Genomic DNA, 20,824 nt, shown 5'->3' with positions numbered 1-20,824 from the left:
TGCCCAGGCGAAAAAGGCTCATGCACAAAGAAAACGTGCTTGGTGAGGTGCCAGAGGGAGACCCCCACTGTGGACTGGTGTGAAAGACTTTCAGGAGAGGGGAGACGACAGAGGGAAGAAAGTCTGCATTATTGTTAGGCTTTCATGGCCAAGTACATTGATCATCTCACACAGATTGCTATCAGTAATGAAGCTGAAGCATAATCAACTGAACAAGAGACAAGTTGGGTTGGGTATTCTTGATCTCTAGTCCAAACTCTCACAAAGACACCAAATATTCATGGGTGGAGGGAGCAGCAGATTTTACAACCATGATACGTTAAAATTAATAAGTGTCAACCATTTTTAAAAGGCAATGACAGCTTTCTAAGGAGAGTTTTGAACTGTCTTAGTTTCTGATTTAGCAGCGTGAATGTTTGAAGAAGCTTCTACATACACTGTGGGGTGCACAAATCTGATAAGATCAAACCTTTGCTGGGATCCACCTTTGCTTTGGTTAAAATTTAGTTCATCTCACACGCTCACTGCAGGTCTGCACACACTTTGAAATGTATTTCTTTGTAAATTTTCATGACATCTAAGAAGCTTCGCTGAATGAAACACCATGTCCTGTTTATACCCCAGGGAAGCAGAAAAGCTGCATTTTTGGGGGGGGGGGCAGGGGGAGGAGGAGAAGAAGAGAGAAGACAGGCAGGGACACACAAAGTGTAAGTGTGTTTGTGCAGGACAGAGCAAATGAGTGAGTGAAAGAGAAATATATGCAAGAGAGGCAGAGAGAGAATGAGAGGCAGAGAGGAAGGCACAAAGAAAGAGACATGCACACACTAAGCGCACAGAGAGAAAAACACAGACACAAAGAAGGAGCACAAGAAAATGAATCGCCCACGCTAGCTAGCCCTTATTCCATGCTATTGAAGCTGTGAATCGTTGCTGCGATCTGGGAGGTAGACAGGATCTACATTTAACAACTCTTCCTAGGAACAATGTCTGCAACCTCACTGACCTGAGGTAACAGTACTGGGTATGAACTGAAGTCTGATCTATCGCAGAACTTCTGGGCTAAATAGCAGACCAGAAACCCAGCCAACTGGCAACCAATACAATACATTTCTTCCCAGGTTTGTTATATTATCTTTCCAGGACCCCTGCAAATTTTTTAAAACTGTACTTTTTTATTAAAACTAGTCACAAAATCTTTCCATCTACAACCTTTTAATTTCTAACCATTAATCTATGCATGTGAAATTCAATTGTACAAACATTTGAAAATGCCATGTACTTAAAATTCAGACATTGTCCATTACAGCACTTCTCTTGTAGTCACAATTGGTTTCTTCACTCTCTGTTTCTGAAACTTCATACACCTCAGCTGTAAAACTGTAATAAGCCTGGCCTAATTATTACAGCTGGGGTCTGGATCCATTTAGTATTTTCATCAAAGTATTACTGAAGGGGAACTGCTCACAGTTCAGAACTCCAATAAAGATGTCATTGCCTTTAACATCTAAACATGCACAAGAGGACAAAGGCTCGCTAGAGAGATTACTCAGCTACATGCAAAACATACTGTTCGACTTCAAATCATCTTTTCAAACAAAATCCCCGTTTCCTTTAGACAAGACAGAGAGAGAGATCCTCATCCCAACAAGCATTGGTCGCCATGGACAGGAGAACCCCATATAGGTGCCAAGGCAGTGGAAATGCTCCCAGGCAATTATTTAACTAGGTTAGCCCAATGAGATTGCACTAGGAGGAAATTATGTACTGGACAGTTTTTCAAGGGGATGGATGAATGTCATTCAAGAGAACAAAGTTGATCCTCACTCTGTGTGATCTTTATCACCCATTCGGATAAGCTGATGGGGCCTCAGTTTAGCACCTGAAAGATGCTGCCAAAGGGATAAAGGAAGAAACAATTGCACTTGACTGATAAGTAATAGTCCCTGTAAATTGCTCTCTGCTGACACAACCAAAACAGTGCAACTCCCACTGCTCCAGAACAGTTTGATAAAAGTCAACATATTTTCTATACAGTGGCTCGTAGGCTATAATGAGGGACACATATACCAGTGTGTACTCAGCAAGTTAAGGTATTAGGAGAGAGTATGGAGAGCAAGTATTGGCAAATATTCCAATGGGGTGGGTTAGCATGATGGGGGACCAGCATACCCAGACCTGCTCCTGGCCCTCGATACAGTTCCAGTAGGGATTGCTGGATAATGAACAAGTCACAAATGCTGACCGACTTTTCTCGCTCACCTTCACATTGAAACCCCAAATGAAAACAGCCAACTCAACAGAGGCCAAGCACTGAACCCTTTCCTGGTCAATATGGTTTGAAGCCATACCAAATGGTATATTTATTCACCAAGATTTTTGAGGGTCTAACTCTAATCCATGTATTTACCCTAGCTTCCTTCTCCTCTCTTCATTCATGTTGACGTATATTTCTATGGGAACTGGCCAAGTAGCCATTCTACATCTGTGAGCCTAAACAGTGAATTTCAGCCGGCTATTCGTGCACACGTGTCGCACGCACATGTCTGATGAGGATAAAGAGCTTTTTTAAAAAATTTGTTCTTGGGATGTTGGCAGCCCTGGCAAGACTGCATACAATGTCAATCCCCAGTTCTCCTAAAAGGTTGGTGGTGGGCCTTTTCCTTAAATCATTGCAGTCCTTGTGGTGATGGTGCTTGCATGACAGTACTTGGTAGAACACTCCAGGATATTGACCCAGTGACGATGAAGGAATGGCTGTGCATGCCCAAATCAGGATGGAGTGCGACTGGTGGGGGAACTTTGAGATGATGGTGTTCCCATGATGTTGCTGCTCATCTGTCTCGATGGTAGATATAGCGGGTGATTGCTTTCAAAAAGGTTCAGAGGAGAGCTACGAGAATAATTCCTAAAGAACCGTAGTAACTCAGATAGGCTTAAAAGAGTTGGATCTATTTACTTTAGAACAGTGTAGACTTAGAAGCAACCTCATAGAGGTCTATAAAATAATGAAAGGGCTGGATTGCACGCCTATTGATAGATTGTGGAGGACCAGGGGACATGAATTTAAACATTGCAGAAGTGGGAATAGACTGATGTTGGGCGGTTCTTCTTTTCCCAGAGAGTAGTGAGCCTCTGGAACGCGTTGCCGGCTGGTGCGGTGTTTGCTGACTCTCTACGCTTTCAAGAAGGAGCTTCTTGACTGGGACAGCGAATGCCTCATGTAGAAGGTAAGTGGATTACCAGATAACGAACTCATGATCCATGTGATCTCTTCAATCACCTGTGGGGAGCAGAGAGGAATTTTCCAGCGGCCTTTCCCCCCTTTTTGGCCCTTGTTTTTTTTCTCCATTTTCATGCCTCTCCCAGGAGATTACATGGCTGCGGGGAGTGGGGGTACGGGTAGGAAGTGTCTAGTCATGGTGCTCCAGCCATCATGAGTGTGGGGCAGGTTTGATCGACCAGCTGATCTTTTCCTTCCAGTCATTTTTGTATGTTCGTAGATGGTACATACAGCAGCCACATTACACCAGTAGTGGAGGGGTTGAAAAATTGAGTTCATCGGAAGGGGCACTGATCAAGCTGGCTGCCTGGTGTCCTGGATAGTGTTGAGCTTCTCAAGTGCTGTTGTGGTTGCACTTACCAAGATGAGTGGTGAGCATTCCAGCACACTTCTGATGTTTTGTAGATGGTGGAAAGGCACTAAAAGGTCAGGAGATGAGCCACTCATTGTAGAGGACCCAGGCTCCTCCCTGTCTTGTAGCCATGGTGTTGACATGGCTGGTGCAGATCAGCCTCTGGTCAATGGTGACCCCCCACCCCTCCCCAGAATGTTGATGGTACGGAATTTGGAGATGGTGTGCTACTGAAGGTCAGGCAGAGGTGTTTGGATCTTTTCTTGCTGGAGATAGTCATTACCTGGCAGTTACATGACACGAATGTTGCCTGCCTTTTGTCAGCCCAAACCCAGATACTTTCCAGGTTCTGCTGTGATCTGCCATGGAGTTCTTCATTATTGAAGGAGCTGTGAAAGGAGATAAACACAGTAGAATCATCAAACAGTCCCACTCTCGATCTTAATACAGAGGGAAGGTCATTGCTGAAGTGGATAAAGATGATTAGGCCGAGGACACTGCCCTCAGAAACTCCAGGAGTGATATACTGGGCTGTGATTATTGGCTTCCGACAACCACAACCACTTTCCTGTGTGTCAGGTATGACCAGCCACTGGAGGGCTTTCCATGTGACTCCTCAGTTTTGCTAGAGCTCCTTGGTGCCACTTGGTAGAATGACACTTCTATGTCAAGGACAATTGCTCTCACCTCTCCTCTTGCATTTAGCTTGTGTCCATGTCTGATTCAAGGCTGTGACTAGGCCTAGAGCTGAGTGGCTCTGGCGGAACCTGAAATGAGCATTGGTGAGCAGGTTATTGTGAGCAGGTGTCACTTGATGGCAGTATTGATGACTCTTTCCATCACTGCTGATGATTGGGAGGAGACCGATAGGGCAGTGGTTGGCCATGTTAGGTTTGTCCTGTTTTTTTTAAAAATGGACAGGACATACCTGAGCAACTTTCCACAGTGTCGTGTAGATGCCAGTTTCATAGCTGTACTGGAACAGTTCTGATGCACAGATCTTCAACACTGCAACCAGATGTAGTCAGTATCCATAGGTTTCGCTGAGCCCATGTACTCCGTTGCTTCTCATCACGCAAATGGACCAAATTAACTAGACAAAGGGTCTGGGAGGAGGCAGAGTAGCATTGTCCACTAGGCATTTTTGGCTGAAGACGCATGCAAACATTTCAGCCATGTCTCTTGCATTCGTGCAGGGCTCTATCATGGTTGAAGATGGGCGTGTTCATGGAGCCTCCTGCTATTAGCTGCCTACTGTCCACCATCATTCTCGACTGGATGTGGTAGCTTTTCAGACATTTGCTGTAATGCACTGATTGTGGGACCGATTGGCTGTGTCTACAGACTTCTGCTTTTAGTGTTTAGTGCGCAGGTGGCAGCTTCATGAGGTTGGTGTCACTTTCTAAGGTATGCCTGATGCTGCTCCTCACATGCCCTTCTACACACCCCACTGAAAGAAGGTTGATCTCCCGGCTTGATGATGATTGAGTGAGGGATGTGCTAAGCCATGAGGTTACAGATTGTGGTGACGTACAATTCTGCTGCTGATGGTCCACAGCACGTCATGGATGCCCAGTTTTGGGCTGTTAGATCTGCACATTGGTAGTGCCACACTACACAATAAAGAGAGTGCCCTCACTCTGAAGTCACCCTTTGTCTTCCTACCAACGTCATCATGGACAGATGTGTCTGCAACAGGTAGGCTGGTGAGGACAAAGTCAAGTAGGTTATTCCCTTGCATTGGGTCCCTCACCACCTAACGCAGGCCTGGACTGACAGTTACCTACTTTTGGACTCAGCCAACACGGTCAGTGGTGGTATTACAAGACAGTCTTGGTGTTGGATATTGAAGCGCCCCCCACCCAGGAGTACTTTCTGTGTCCTTTCTTCCCTGTTTCCTGAAAGTGAGGAGTGCTGAGTCACCAGTTGATGGAGGGTAGCAGGCAATAATCAGCAGATTTCCTTTGTCTTGTTTGACCTGAAGCCATGAGACTCTATGGGGTTCAGAGTCAATGTTGAGGATTCCCAGGGTCACTCCCAGCCAACTGTATAGCCTGTACCCCTACACCTGGTGGGTCTATCCTGCCAGTGAGATAGGACATACTCTGGGATGATGAGGAGGGAGTTTGGGATGTTGGTTGATAGATATGGCTCTATGACTAGCCTGTGGGGCAGTTGTGCCAACTTGGGCACCAGTCCCCAGATGTTGGTTAGGAAGACATTTGCAGGGTCGACTGGGCAGGGTTTGTGAGAGTCTCGTCCTGTGTCATTGACAAGAAGTCTGTCCAGTGTTTTTCTTAGTGTCCCACTTTGTAGCAGTCGTTTTAGGCCACTTCAGAGGGCATTAAAAGTCAACCACATACTGAGGGGCTGAAGTTACATGTAGGCCAGATCACGCACAGGTGGCAGGCTCCCTTTCCTGAAAGACATTAGTGAAGCAGTTGGGTTTTTACAACAATCCAGCAGCTTTCATGGTCATTTCTGTGGTGCAAGTCCACAAATTACTAGATTTATTAAATTCAATTTCACAACTTGCCACAGTTGGATTTGAACTCACAACTATGAGTCTACCAAACCCTATCAATATACAGAGTGGATGCCTGGTTAGGGTGGTGGAAGCTAAAGCCATGGAATCATTTAAGAAACAGTTGGATGCTGTGAAAGGATAACGGCAGGATTTTTTCTGGATTTTCTTTATTTACTCTCAGAACGTGGGTCACACTCGCAATGCCACATTTATTGCCAATTCTTGTTGCCCCGAGGTGGTGGTGATGTTGGCCTTCTGATGGAAGTCATTGTGCTGATGATGCTCTCACAAAGCTGTTAGGTATAGAATATTGACCCAGTGACGATGAAGGAATGGCAATATATGTTAAAGTCAGGATGGTGTGTGACTTGGAGGCGATAGTGTTTCCATGACATTGCTGCTCGTCCTGCTCAGTGGTAGCAACCTTTGTGAGTTGCTACAGTGCATCCTCTAGATCGTAGATACTGCAGCCACAGTGTACCAGTAATGGAACAGGTGGTTATCGAGTTCAGTGGATAAACTAATATCTATCCCCATCCATATCTATCTTGTGGCACGATCATGCTCAGCAGCAATGTACCTTCACTTAAATAGCCTGCCTCCGTTCACTGTCTAAGCTCAAACATGCAGATTACTGATATCCGTGGATCTACACCCCAGCATGTTACTGCTTTTAAGACAGAACAGGCGAAAAAGGCAAGGCGTTTAAGTTTGGGGGGGGAGGGAGTTACCCATCAGGATGATCACATTTTAAAACTTTCTTGCAAAGGGAAAGTGAATAACACCACTCAACATGGATGATGATATCCCCGAGTCCACAAATGGGAATACCAGCACATCCCTTTTGGGGGTGGGGGGGGTGGGGGCATCAGTCAAGTACAAACCAAGCAAGCAGGCAATGATGAATGAGGACTTCTCTTTCAGAACTGGTCATTTGAGTTCAATGTTATAACTGTATATAATTTATTTTGTCCATTTGCCTTCATGTTAAACTGTTGACAACATATGACTCGACAAACACCAAAAAAATGCAGCGTACACTACACTACTGGAACACAGCGGCAAAGCAAGCTCTAGCTTTGGCTAGATGGCAAACATCAGTAACAAGTACAACCTCTTAAAAGACAAAGAAACAGAGGTACCAAGAATACTTGCAACGACTGAACCAACATAAAAAACATGGCATGGATTCCCAACTGAAAGGCTTGCATTGGCCTATTGTGGTAGAGCGCTGAACCCGGCCCAAACCCACTGAAACCCATCCCATGTTTTCCATTGGCTTGATTCAGTTCATGGTTCACTCGTAACATGACAGTTCACTAGCTTTATAAAGAACTTAAATATATACAAAGAGAAGACACTGATGCACACCAAGTTCACGCGCAATACACTCAGGACTGAGAGCTGAGTAGTGATACTGTTGGCACAGGTTAAAAAAAAATCCAATTCATCATCAAAGCCTCGCATGCACCAGCTGAATATTACAGGAGGCAATTGCACTGAAGCAGAATCAGGTCCATTGTCTCAAGTAGTGCATGGTGGGGAGATGGGGGGGGGGGGTTGGGGGTGGAGGGGGGGAAAAGAAAGAAATTTTAACACCCAGCCACCAACCAAAGTATGTGCTGGCCAAAGGCCTTGGTGGTACATCTATTCTGGATGAAGTTTATTTGGAAAGGATGGTCACCTTGGACAGCACCAAAATAAACACTTCAATCCAGTCTATGACAGCGTCATAACAGTCATCATATCCAGCTTCACGCTGCCTGGAACCAGTTAGCCCCTTGCCAATGTTTTATTGGGCGGTTGCCAATGATTACTGAATTACTTTCCCCCACTATGCCCATCTTGAGCGTTTTATTTTTGGAAAGGCTGCTAGCTGTCATTATCAGGTTGGCCACTGGTTAGAAGAATTTTTTTTCTCCACTATGTTAGACAGAAAGAGAGGAAAGGGCAAGAGATATTTAAGAGATCAGTATTATTATGGAGAAATGGCTAGCATGATTTCCAAAAGAATGGCAAGAGAAGCTGGTGAGGTGTCCAGTTGTAGGCTTTAGTAGAATGATCATACTAGCACAGAGTGGGGGAGGGGGACGGGAGGGGGTGATTGTGGACACAGAGTATCACTGATCTCAACTTACAGAGCTGAAGTCTGCAAAACCCAAAGAAGAGTCTTTAGAAGTTTTACTTGAGGAAGTAGGCGTGAAGGGATCTTTACCGCTGAACGGGTCACCGAGCCTCTTTTTACTTTGAAACGGGTCACCGTCATCAGCGCCAAAGGGCTGGAAAGGATCGTGGGACTTGACAGAGTCGGCCGAGCCAGGCCTGTTTACAGGGGTACTTTTACCTGGAAAGTTTAGAAAGAACAGAATTATTTCCCACCAGGAGATAAAGTCAGCCTTTAACCCCTTCACCAAAGGCACTAGGTTATCATCATTTGCCTTTTTTTTGGGCTTTTGCTATTAGCTGCGATACCGATAGACATGTTTGAATTTAGTTAGGATTCGGAGGATAAGTAATTCAAAAAGCCAGCACAGGCACGATGGGCCAAATGGCTTCCTTCTGTGCTGTATGATTGTATGAAGTGCAGCACACTAACAACTCCAATGCACTGCTCTGCTATGCTCCCAATCTCAGCTGTGGGAAGCATCAAACAAGTACACAGGATATATTTTCTCCAGCCTGCTTCTGCACACCTCCTGGTCACTGACTCAGAGCAGCGATAATGGAGGGGTAGGAGTGGCCATTGCATGTTATGCAGAAACTCCAGTTGGAGAACCGCACACAAATGCGGAAAACTTTTGCTCTTGGTGCAAGCCAAAGGGAATCAAATTGCAAAGTGAAAAGCGGATCAGTGAGATCCAGGTGGTACCTTGCTTAAATGGTGGTGAAGAGGTTAATCTGTCTTTTAGAAAATGGAACCACAGGAAATGTTATTTCCTATTCGATCATACCTGAGAAAAATACGCCGTTATAACTGGCCGAATGTTACAGTTGGAATCGTGATTGCAGATTGCCTGGGGGCGAGATTTACATTTTGCACTATGCTGCTTCCAGTCAGGCCTGACAACATTTTGAAACAGCAATATCTTTTTATACCGACTTGCCAACTGGAAGAGTAGGGATACTGTTTAGAATTTACAAAGGTATGATCGAACGTCAATGACATACTTGCACCTGTACTGTAGCAGAGAGCGAGAGTGGCTGACCTACCCATGATTCCCTGGTGCAGTACATACAGGTGTATGTTATTGCTCAAATCATTCTGCATATCACTTCTCCCAAGATAGAGTGGGCAAGGTTTTTTTTAAAACAGGATTAAACACAAGATAGACATTTGCAAATTTAACCCATAAAAAGGTTGGAGATGCTAATTATCTGCAGGGACCGAAAGGTGTTAAGAGGGTCATTTCCATTTGTTTCACTATCACATGGGCCGGTGAGTTCCATCCGTTAATAGCACTGCATTACTGTCAGGGTGCACAGCGCCCTGATATTTCAATCAAAATGTTGCAATCAGCGAGGTCGTCCAAGTGAGTTGCTGCCTGGAATCAAAACATGCAGCATCAAAAGAATGAGAACCTCACACACCTCACTTAGGCAAAGGGAGCTACACAGTTTTTTTTTCCTATTAGACAGAAGGCTTTTTTTTAAAATGACATCATAGGAGAGCAGCACATTAGCAATCAACACATTTTGGCACAGGAGGGGCAGAATGTCAATCGGTGTGGGCTGAGACGCTCATCCAAGGCCCATCATACAGGAGAGGTGACATGCAGAGGCCAGGGGCTCCTCCAGAAAAGGGGAGGGGGAAAGTGTGTGTACGTGTGGGGGAAGTGATCATGGACAGCTCTTGCGTATGCCTGTGCCAGTTTAAGAGTGGTCTTTCCAGTGACACACCCACCCTCCTAATGCAGCTTGGTGAGTGTTATGGAGGGGGAGGGGGGATAAAGTAAATTCTTTAAAAAAAAATCCTAATCTCTTCTGGATCTTTTAGAAATGAATAGAAGCATTCCTCCCAAGCAAATGTGAGACTGAACTTGCTCCCTCAAGTGGCTCAGCAAGTTTCTCCAGCGAGTGGGTAAGCCACAAAGACCAGGAAGATCCCAGATTCAGTGCCCGCTTAATACAGACTTAGCTGATCTAAGCCAGAGCAGCAGTAGATGCTCCCTGGAATAGGCAGTAGAAAGGCAAGGTTTCTGCACCTGATGGTCAAACAGCAACCCTTGCTGCAAAGCCGCATTGTGGATATTGGGCAGAGATAAGATGGTGCTCAGCTATGAAGACCCTGCAGTTGAATAGCCTGTCGACACTCAATGTCAAGACGCTAACACAGAAAGATTGTACCACAGAAAGTCAACACTTTCACAACAGGAGGGAGCAAATTGGCAATGAAACAGTAAAAAGTGTGAGCACCGTGATGCTGCCTGTGAGGCCATGGTGTTGGAGACCATGTTTGGGAAGGCAGCTGCTATTCACAATCAAAGCACCACGACAGTTTCTATGGTATCAGAGTATTACGGCCGTTGTATAGGAAGGAAGCTTCCAATCATTTCAATAGCACCTTTGAGGTTGTTTTGTCAGGACTGACTCATTTTGAAGCACACTCTCAGAGAGAAACTTATAACATAGGGAAGCAAAACCCAATTAAAAATTAACAGTCGTTGGGCAGACTCGATTCAAACAGTCAACGGAGGCTAACCCAAGGAAACGGTCTCCACTTGCATCGGCAATAAACTCGTGTATAATCCTGTCGTCTCAGAGGGAAAACATAGCAAAGATCAATAAAGTTTTATACAAGCATTAGCCCACACCAGCACTGACACGCAAAGCGTGACAGTGTACTGACTGATTGCATTAACTCAATCACTAAACAAGAATCATTCAGATAGGCACCATGCAGCTGATGGTACACTTAAAATTGCTTTTAAAACCAGTCATCTCCTTCATCTGCTGAGGGGAGATTGGGTCATGGGTTCCTCCAACAGAAGGCAAAGATGCAGAGTCAAAATAATCACAGCCAATCATCACAAACACAGTGGGAAAGTAAGAGGGTACCATTACCACACATTTTAACATATCGTGGAAACACTTCTGAAACAGCAATTGTGGGACTATTTTTAATTGCAATACGGACTGAACTTGTGCAGACCACACAAGCTGGAAGTTGCACAAAACATTAAACAAATCCTTAAATAAACAGTATATTTGTAGATCAGAAAAGAATCATTACTATTTCCTCAGTAAACGAAAGCAGCAGGGGTGGGGTCACACGGCTCTATAGTACCTACTATAATGTGCTCTAAGCCGCAAGTGTTTGAAAATCTCATTGTGAAAGTGGTTAAACTGCTCCTTTTGAACTGTGCATAAACACACTAGAAATGCTCGCTGCAGATTTTTACAAAAAATCATTTTACTCAATATCAAATTTTTAAACAGTCACTGAAAACAATAGTAAGAAATATTAATTATTCAGAACGAAAGAGCAAATTCTGTTAAGATTTTGATTTTGTTCAGTTATCCACACAGTGTAACAGATTAAGATATGACACCCGATTACGGAGAGTCATACAGGAGAATTCACTGGTTCAACGTTCTGTGAAAAACCATGATAAACACATGCTTTTAACTCATGCAGAGTACACAAAGCCTCAAGGGATGTCAGACCATAAGATCATCTACAAAAAAAAAGAGCCGTTAAAAGCAAATTCGGTAACAATTATTAATGACCTCTCTCTATTGAACGTTTAATGTTTAACATGGCATTTAGAGTGAATTACCCAGGGTCCCAACTTTGTATGTACAGCCCCTTTGGTAACTTTTTGACACCTTAAAATTCAGTTTATAGCTCGCTCTGCAAATGTCAAAAGGTTATTGCTGATTAAAGGATCTGCTAGCTCGGCGTTTAAAAATTGGCCTCAGTGCCTCTGAGGGAGGGAGGAAAATCTTCACGTTCCCACTCCTGATCAATATTTGATGGCTCCGGCTGGAAGTGCGGATGACTGGACATTGGGTGAGGTTGGATTCATGCTCAGCTGTGATGACCTTGAATAGTCCGTCAATACTTACTGACAGGGCTCACACATGAATTGGCATCCAGCACCCAATTAACTGTACCTCAGCAATGAGTCAATGCTTTCATAACGGGAGAGGAGGGGAACAGAAGAAAATTAGTTGGGGGAGAAAAAGGAAATACAATGCCAGTTTTACAACAAAAAAAATATAGCAGTTTGTTTATAAACAGTAGAAGACTCACCGTAAGTGCGGGTGTATAAGAATCATAGAAAGGATACCGCACGGAAGGAGGCCATTTGGCCCACAGAGTCACAACATGAAGCGCTTTTTTATGATTCTCAATCGTTTAATACTCCAGAAGTTACAGGAAATTTACCAAAATGCCAACAAATAAGAGTACAACTTATCGACCAGAAATTGGCTTCAGTTAGTGGGCACACAGTTTATTTCCCCCAAAAGACAAATGCGAGTTTAACACAGTAAACACCCATTTAATTTTAATTTACAGGTTGTTCTTTTCTCAACGATTCATTACCCTGTTCTCCGGCAGGCACTGACTTCTTACTGTTCAACAGATGATGATTACCCGCCAGCACCTCATGCCCAAGTGGCCGTTATATCACTGAGACAGCAAGCACGAAATCAAGGACTGCAGTCACTGTGGAAACATCTAACGTGATAAATGACTATCATTCTGTGGCTTAAAAGAGCCAATATAGGGTCCTCCACTAAATGCTTGGGCAATTAAATAGTGTTGTTACCAGTGATGCTGTCTTCAGTTTGTTCTGAACGGGCACTCCAACACCAAGAGAAACCAGAGCAATGCAGGCCATTCTGTTGCTAACTTTGGTCACAAAGTATCTTGGCATTGTGGGAGCTTAAAAGATAAGGTTGGCCAGTTAATTGGATCACTGCCCTTCCACCCCTAGGGCCAGAGTTTAATTCCATCCCAAACTGATAGGATGATCACTTCTCATTAGTAACAAGGGTCCCAAGTGAAATGATTTGGGACATTCTCAACCTAGCATCTAGAGGATGTAAATTCATACTGCAAAGCTAGGTACAAATTATTTCTAAATTTCCAGGCTTTTGCAGAGAGGTCACAATGATAGTTGGTGTGGGAAATGTCAGCGTACTGTAAGGGATGCTGCTGCAAGGCTGGGGAGTTAAAGCACATTGCCAAGCCACGGTAGAGGAAACATCACTCTGTATCTAACCTGTGCTATAGCTGGCACAAAGGCAAGCTAGTGGAAAAGTGTTCTATTCCCAGCACATACATCCTGCACCAAGAGGAAAAAGAAAAATCACTTCCTAAATAAGTATAAGCAAAAAAGCAGCATGTGGACAAACCATCCATTGAGATGTTACACGTCAGCCTTTTTTATAATCATCTTCCACTGCGAGTTCCAAACTGCCAGAGGCTAAAGGTAAAACTGATCTTAGGAACCTGTCCCCCTCCCACAAACCGGTCTGACTGTGGCTGGCAAGAATGTTGCTCTGGCAGCAACGGGGCTGTGGTCAAGTGGAAGGTTCCTTTGGAGTGCAATTTGATGCTGGTTCACGTGTAGAGTGACAGCATGTCTTGCAAGGCTTTGCCAAAACCTGGGCTGTAATATAAAAGCTCCTTCCGCCTAATATAAATGCACATTGTTGTTGTGTTGATAAGAGCGCCATCTCGCAGCAAAAGGGCAAAGGTTAGAAAATGTAGCAGTAAGGCACCTACCTGGTCACGGTTGGTGCAGGACCAGTGGGGGGGTGGGGGGGGGGGGGGAGAAAAGGGGGACGAGTGGGTGTTTACCTTGTTTTAAGAAATGCATCGAAACACATCAGAGGGCAGAAACAGATGTTGGTACAAACCATCGATTGATGCAGCTTGCACCAATTCTGACCACGGTAAGCAACATTTTTAAACCAATCTGTATATAGTGACAGCCCCAGTCCGGTACTGAGGGAGTGCTGAATCCTTACAAGTTCGCCATCCTCTAGATGAAATGTTAAAGAAAAGTTCGACGTGCCTGTTCCAAGATCCCATGGCTTTATTCAAAGAAGAGCAGGAAGTTCCCTCGGTGCCCGGGCTAACATTCCTCCCTCAACCACCAGCAAAAAAAATTAACTTTGTCATTCACCTGATTGCTGTTTGTAGGATCTTGCTGTTTGCAAAATGGCTGTCATGCTTGTCTACTACTCTTCAAAGTGTTTCACTGAACGTGTAGTGCTGCTGGATGTTTGAGAGAATTGATGAGGTGCTCTATAAATACGAGCCTTCATTTTATCCCACATTATGACGCAAGACCCTTTTTAAACCACATTTACAGGTTAAAACACAGCCGGCGGCAAGTGGTGTCAAAAGCAAATTGATACCATTTTCCACCTAATCTGGGTATGAATGAGCTTGTGCTCGTTTACTCCTCTTCACATACACACAGTCATGTTGGAGTAGCTCAGACCTTGAACCTCATCCGGTAATTTTCTCAGATGGCTTTTGCAACATTTCTCACTTCTTTAATTTATCTCCTTACGGCACACCCGTCAATATCTCTTCAGATCTTTCTGTTAGTTTTGTTTTGATGTATTTTTGGACGGCAGGGATCTGGCTGACAGATTGAGTGGGGTAATAAACTGGCCCCCGGATTGTGCGGTAAGAGGCAAGGAAATGAACAGAAACTACGGTCATGGTAAATTCACAGCAAGTAACTGAAGCTGGCTCTCCTCCCTACACAGAATGTGTCCCTCATTACAACGTCTAATCTCTGGATTCATACGGCATCAAAGACAGAAACAGCACAGCCCGAGTGAATTAGAGTCATCGTCTGCAATGAGAGTGGCCTTAAATTATAAATGGCTTCATTTGTAGCTACCGTCTATTGCTCCAGACCCTTACTGTAGGATTGTTGTACTGAAGGGCATCAATGACTTGTGATGTCCATCCTACAGGTTGACCAAGAAATGGGAAGTTCAGTGGTCTGTGTATGGTACAAGCTGATGCCACCTGGAACATACTAATTCAGGTTGGAGACTACCTCTCGAGGCACAATTACAGATACTGCACTATGGGACACAAGCCCAATGATACCATTGTGTGAAGTACTTGAAGGCCTCTTCAAAGTAAAGAGAAAACCCAACAATTAAAGGTTTATAAATCATGCTTTTAATTATCCTGGATGCACACACTCCCTAGATTCTAACAATGAATACCGGTTAGCCCAGGCAGTTCCCCAACTCTACTACATAAACAAAAATGGTCTTCCACTTCAATACTGCTAACCTTATCGGCAACTAGATGTGAAACACCACGAGTCAAACCAAAGTAGCCGCTCAGTCAACCAAACTCATGGCAATGTCCACCTAGAGACAACAGTTAAACTATCCTTCAACCACTTTACATTGAAGAGTGGCTGGTATGGAGAATGGAAATGTCACACTGGGCTTCCCTGCTAATTCAGTGGATACAATTATGCCCAGTGCAGTACTGAGCCATTCAGGCCAAAGACATCTTAGTGTCAATCCCTGGTTTATGCCAAGTTAACCCCTCAGTTTTAGCAGCACTAATGGTGCTAAAATTTGCCTCAGTTTCCCTGGGCTAGTTATGGGATTAAAAAAATCAATCAGGCCCTAGTTCCCTTTCCTCATTGGTACCCAGTGACTTCTACTGCAAAATACATATGTGGATGTGAGGAGAGGACAGCGCTCCTGCTGGGAGCGCGTAAACTGAGGACAGCGCTCCTGCTGGGAGCGCGTAAACTGAGGACAGCGCTCCTGCTGGGAGCGCGTAAACTGAGGACAGCGCTCCTGCTGGGAGCGCGTAAACTGAGGACAGCGCTCTTGCTGGGAGCGCGTAAACTGAGGACAGCGCTCCTGCTGGGAGCGCGTAAACTGAGGACAGTGCTCTTGCTGGGACTGTGTAAACTGAGGACAGTGCTCCTGCTGGGACTGTGTAAACTGAGGACAGTGCTCCTGCTGGGAGCGCGTAAACTGAGGACAGTGCTCCGGCTGGGAATGGGTGTATAGATGCAATCGGAGTACATCAGGTTTAGTTGTGATGCACCTGTTGAATAGCCTGCTGAGGCTAACTAATTAGGCTCACACATTAAGAATGATCACTTGGGGAGGTACTGCATAAACCAGCACCTCCAGGAGTGGAAGTGAGAAAAGGGGGTGGGAGAAATGGGGGAAGAGCGAGATAAAAAAAATACCAATGCTGCCAGGAAACTTAGTGCCCTAGATCATTCCTACATTCATTTTTTTGATTAAAAAGAGACTCTAGTACATAATAGTTAATTCACAATCACTATTTACACCAACAGCTATGTTGCCAACCTTTTTTTGACACGCAGGACCATTCTTGGCTGCTCACCAGCTGCTAATGCAGCATTTATGTGCTAACAATCTGATATAAATGTATAGTATTGTGTCACAGCACAGCTGGATTTAATGGGGTGGCTGATGAGCCTTGATGATGACTAATGCATTTTCAGATCAACATTCGTAGGTTTTTTTAAAAAAAGATCCTTTTCCTTGCAAGTTACACTGGAATTAGCCACTGACCAGTCACCTGAAACACCAGCCAGATCTTGGCTGACACACAACCTACGCTCAAGTGTTGGTAGAGAAAAACTGTTCGGTGTTGAATCCAAACTTTGCTTGTGAAAATACGGCCCCCGTGACTATTTTGCACAATTGTAGTGGATTGCAACACACTTCTTGTGAGATACAGTCAAAAGGTACACAGAATGCCAATATAACTGTGAAGGGGGAAAACAAAACAAAAATGATTGAGATCGCGAATGCTTGAGTACATGGGTGCTTTATCACCCTATGGTCTGATGGCAAAGATAACAGGATGATAAGCTGAGAAGCCTGTTGTGAGCCTCCCTCTTACTGGCAGTGTTTGTCACAAACCTGAGCTTTTTCCACAGTGGAACAAAGATCTACTTATGCCCAACAAGTACTTTTTAAATTGTGCGCATCGCAGGATTGCTTTTCTCATTACTGAGGTCATTACTTTAAACATGCAAAAGAAGGCAAGCGTGGAAAAACATGAAGGCAAGGCGGCAAGCGAAAGGCCGAATAGGGAGAGGAGAGCTCGCAAGTGAAGAGGGAGAAAATGTGAGCCTAGGAATCCGGGAAGATGCGAACAGAAGCTGAGGGTGGGCGCACAAGAGAGAGTGAGAGTGAGACCAGACAAGGAAACTGATTCAGTGGGTGGGCCTAACAGTGAAGATTCAGAATTGGAGGGGGTGTGGTGGAGTGGGGGGGGGGGGGGGGAACATGTGGAGGAAAACTAGCAGTGATTGGAATGGTGACGTTTCTTGATGTAACAAAATGTAAGACAGTAAAAGTAACCCTCCCATCCAGCGGTTTCCTCTCTCTCTCTCTCTCTCTCTCAAAGCAGCCTTTCACGCTGGATCACAGTCCGTGAGCAGCAGCATGCTCCTGTAACAAGTGGCACTCTAGCTTGTGAGCTTCATTGCCCTCACCCCTCCCCTTCCTCAGTTCCTGCAGCACAGGTTGCAGATTCTGCAGGTTTTCTTACTCTGAAGTCACACAGCAATGCGCTGGACAAGGGCAACGTCTCTCAGGGGACATGGGTACAGCAGGTGGAATTTCCATAAAATCTTTTGCTGAAATGATTTGCTCTCTTGTAAAAGAAAGAGTTACAACTTTACAAAACTGTCAGGAAAAAAGGGACCACTCAAAAAATAACAAACGTTCAAAACAAAAACACGGTTATACCAGTTATCTTAAAATTGAATTTTTTTTTGTCAGTTACTTGAAAACATTTGCCACAAGCCACTGCTGTGGAGAAAGAAGTGTTTGTCACAAGCTTAGCTGAAACATCCTTATTTAGTGCACGTACCCAAATACCCGAAAAGCCACAGTAGCTTTTAACCCTTACCGTATTGGTACACCAAAACCACAAGTCAAGCTTCAAGTTTTAGTAGAGAAAAACATTTTGAAACGGCAATAGTTACTTGAGTTCCAGACTTTAAAAAATGCACCACTTTGATTGCTCTCAGTTACCAGTAACTGGGCAGCTTGTTCGAGACAATGGTTGGCAGACACCTTCCATATTGCACTAAGGGTACAGCAATTGAGGTTTTAATTCAGAGAATTCAGTTGTCTGGATTCTCTGGTATTGAGTTATCCAATACCAGAACCTGTCACTACTACATCCCAGACAGCGCCAAATATTGAAACTTCAGGATTTCCAAGTACTGATGAATTATCGCACTACACAGAGGGAGAGTTGGCTGAGTGACTAGTCGACTACAGAGAGATTGGGGGGGAGGGAAAGAGATTGGGGGGGGGGGGGGGGGGGAGGGAAGAGAGATTGGGGGGGGGGGGGGAGGAAAGAGATTGGGGGGGGGGGGGAGGGAAAGAGATTGGGGGGGGAGGGAAAGAGATTGGGGGGGGAGGAAAGAGATTGGGGGGGGGAGGGAAAGAGATTGGGGGGGAGGGAAAGAGATTGGGGGGGGGAGGGAAAGAGATTGGGGGGGGGGGAGGGAAAGAGATTGGGGGGGGGGGAAGAGAAGAAATGGGGGGGGGGGAGAGAAGAAATGGGGGGGGGGGAAGAGAAGAGAATGGGGGGGGGAGAGAAGAAATGGGGGGGGGGGGAGAGAAGAAATGGGGGGGGGGGGGGAGAGAAGAAATGGGGGGGGGGGGAGAGAAGAAATGGGGGGGGAGAGGAGAAATGGGGGGGGGGGGGGAAGAGAAGAAATGGGGGGGGGGAAGAGAAGAAAGGGGGGGGGGAGAGAAGAAAGGGGGGGGAAGAGAGGATGGGGGGGAAAGAGAGGATGGGGGGGGGAAGAGAGATGGGGGGGGAAAGAGAGGATGGGGGGGGAAAGAGAGGATGGGGGGGGAAGAGAGGATGGGGGGGAAAGAGAGGATGGGGGGGGAAAGAGAGGATGGGGGGGGGAAAGAGAGGATGGGGGGGGAAAGAGAGGATGGGGGGGGAAAGAGAGGATGGGGGGGAAAGAGAGGATGGGGATGGGGAAAGAGAGGATGGGGGGGGGAAAAGAGAGGATGGGGGGGGAAAGAGAGGATGGGGGGGAAAGAGAAGAGAACATAAGAAATGAGGAGTAGGCGATACAGCCACTTGAGCCTGCTCCGCCATTCAATCAGAACATGACTGATTTTTGACCTCAACTCCACTTTCCCGTCCGATCCCCATATCCCGCGATTCCCTTAGAGTCTAAAAAATCTATCGATCTCAGTCTTGAATATATTCAGCCCTTCTGTGGTAGAGAATTCCAAATATTCACAACCCTCTGCATGAAGAAATTCCTCATCTCAGTCCTAATGTCCAACCACTTATCCGGAGACTATGTCCCCTCGTTCAAGACTCTCCAACCGGGGGAAAACAACTTCTCAGCATCTACCCTGTCAAGCCCTCTCAGAATCTTATATGTTTCAATGAGATCACCTCATCTTCTAAACTCCAGAGAGTATAGGCCCACTCTACTAAATCTCTCCTCATAGGATAAACCTCTCATCCCAGGAATCAATCCAGTGAACCTTCGTTGCAACCGCCCCAAAGGCAAATATATCCTTCCTTAGGTAGGAGACCAAAACTGCACACAGTACCACAGGTGTGCCTACGCAATTGCAACAAGACTTCCTTACCGTTGTACTCCAACTCGGCTTGCAATAAAGGCCTTCAAGCCTATTTGCCGTACTAACTGTCCGCAGTACGAGCATGTTAAATTTTGTGTTGCGTAGGCGGGGGGGGGGGAGGAGAGAGCGCGAGAGCGGGCGGGGGGGGGGGAGGGAGAGAGCGCGAGAGCGGAGGGAGGAGAGAGGCGAGAGAGAGCGGGCGGAGGGGAGGCGCGCGGGGGGGGAGAGGGCGCGCGGGGGGGGGGGGGGGGGGGAGGGCGCGCGCGGGGGGGGGGGGAAGGCGCGCGCGTGGGGGGGAGAGGCGCGCAGCGGGGGGGTGGGGGGGGGGGAGAGGCGCGCGCGGGGGGTGGGGGGAGGGCGCGCGCTGGGGGGGGGGGGGGGGGAGGGTCAGCTGCTGCGGGGGGGGGGGGAGGGCGCGCGCGGGGGGGGGGGAGAGTGGGCGATCGCGCGTGGGGAGGGGGGGGAGGGCGCGCGCGGGGGGGGGGGAGGGCTCAACGCGCGCGGAGGGGGGGGGGGGGGGGGAGGGAGACTAGCTGCGCGGGGGGGGGGGGGGGGGGAGGGGCGCGCGCGGGGGGGGGGGGGAGGGCGCGCGCGGGAGGGGGGGGAGGGCTAAGCGCGCGGGGGTGGGGGAGGGCGCGCGCGGGGGGGGGGGTGGAGGCGCGCGCGGGGGGGGGGGGAGGGCGCGCGCGGGGGGGGGGGGGGAGGAGCGCGCGCGGGGGGGGGGGGGGGAGGCGCGCGCGGGGGGGGGGGAGGGCGCGCGCGGGAGGGGGGGGAGGGCGCGCGCTGGGGGGGGGGGAGGGCATGCGCGCGGAGGGAGGGGGGGGAGGGCGCGCGCGGGGGGGGGGGGAGGGGCAGCGCGCGGGGGGGGAGGGGCGCGCGCGGGGGGGAGGGCGCGCTGCGGGGGGGGAGGGCGCGCGCGGGGGGGGAGGGCGCGCGCGGGGGGGGAGGGCGCGCGCGGGGGGGGAGGGCGCGCGCGGGGGGGGAGGGCGCGCGCGGGGGGGGGAGGGCGCGCGCGGGGGGGGAGGGCGCGCGCGAGGGA

The 20,824-nt window shown here is 47.2% G+C and overlaps 1 protein-coding gene across 11 annotated transcripts in view; it reads right to left on the bottom strand.

Annotated features, from left to right (window-relative positions):
• Positions 1–20,824, bottom strand: part of eps15l1a (epidermal growth factor receptor pathway substrate 15-like 1a) — a 332,219-nt gene that overhangs the window by 32,620 nt on the left and 278,775 nt on the right. For 6 of the 11 annotated variants that reach the window (XR_010957886.1, XM_067968026.1, XM_067968028.1 and 3 more), the window contains exon 23: positions 8,298–8,503. The exons of 2 other annotated variants lie outside the window; for them this stretch is intronic. Coding sequence is in view for 8 of the 9 variants with exons in the window: in XM_067968026.1 (XP_067824127.1) it covers positions 8,298–8,503 (206 nt within the window). In the remaining variant the exon portion in view is untranslated. Of the gene's footprint in view, positions 1–5,968; positions 6,052–8,297; positions 8,504–20,824 lie in introns of those variants that run through there. 3 more of the 11 variants (XM_067968032.1, XM_067968034.1, XM_067968033.1) reach the window with 3 other exon arrangements.

This window comes from Heptranchias perlo, chromosome 29 (assembly GCF_035084215.1).
Source record: "Heptranchias perlo isolate sHepPer1 chromosome 29, sHepPer1.hap1, whole genome shotgun sequence".
Classification (NCBI taxonomy): Eukaryota; Metazoa; Chordata; class Chondrichthyes; order Hexanchiformes; family Hexanchidae; genus Heptranchias; species Heptranchias perlo.
The sequence above is the reverse complement of the archived record's forward strand: the minus strand, read 5'-3'. Positions and strand labels throughout refer to the sequence as shown.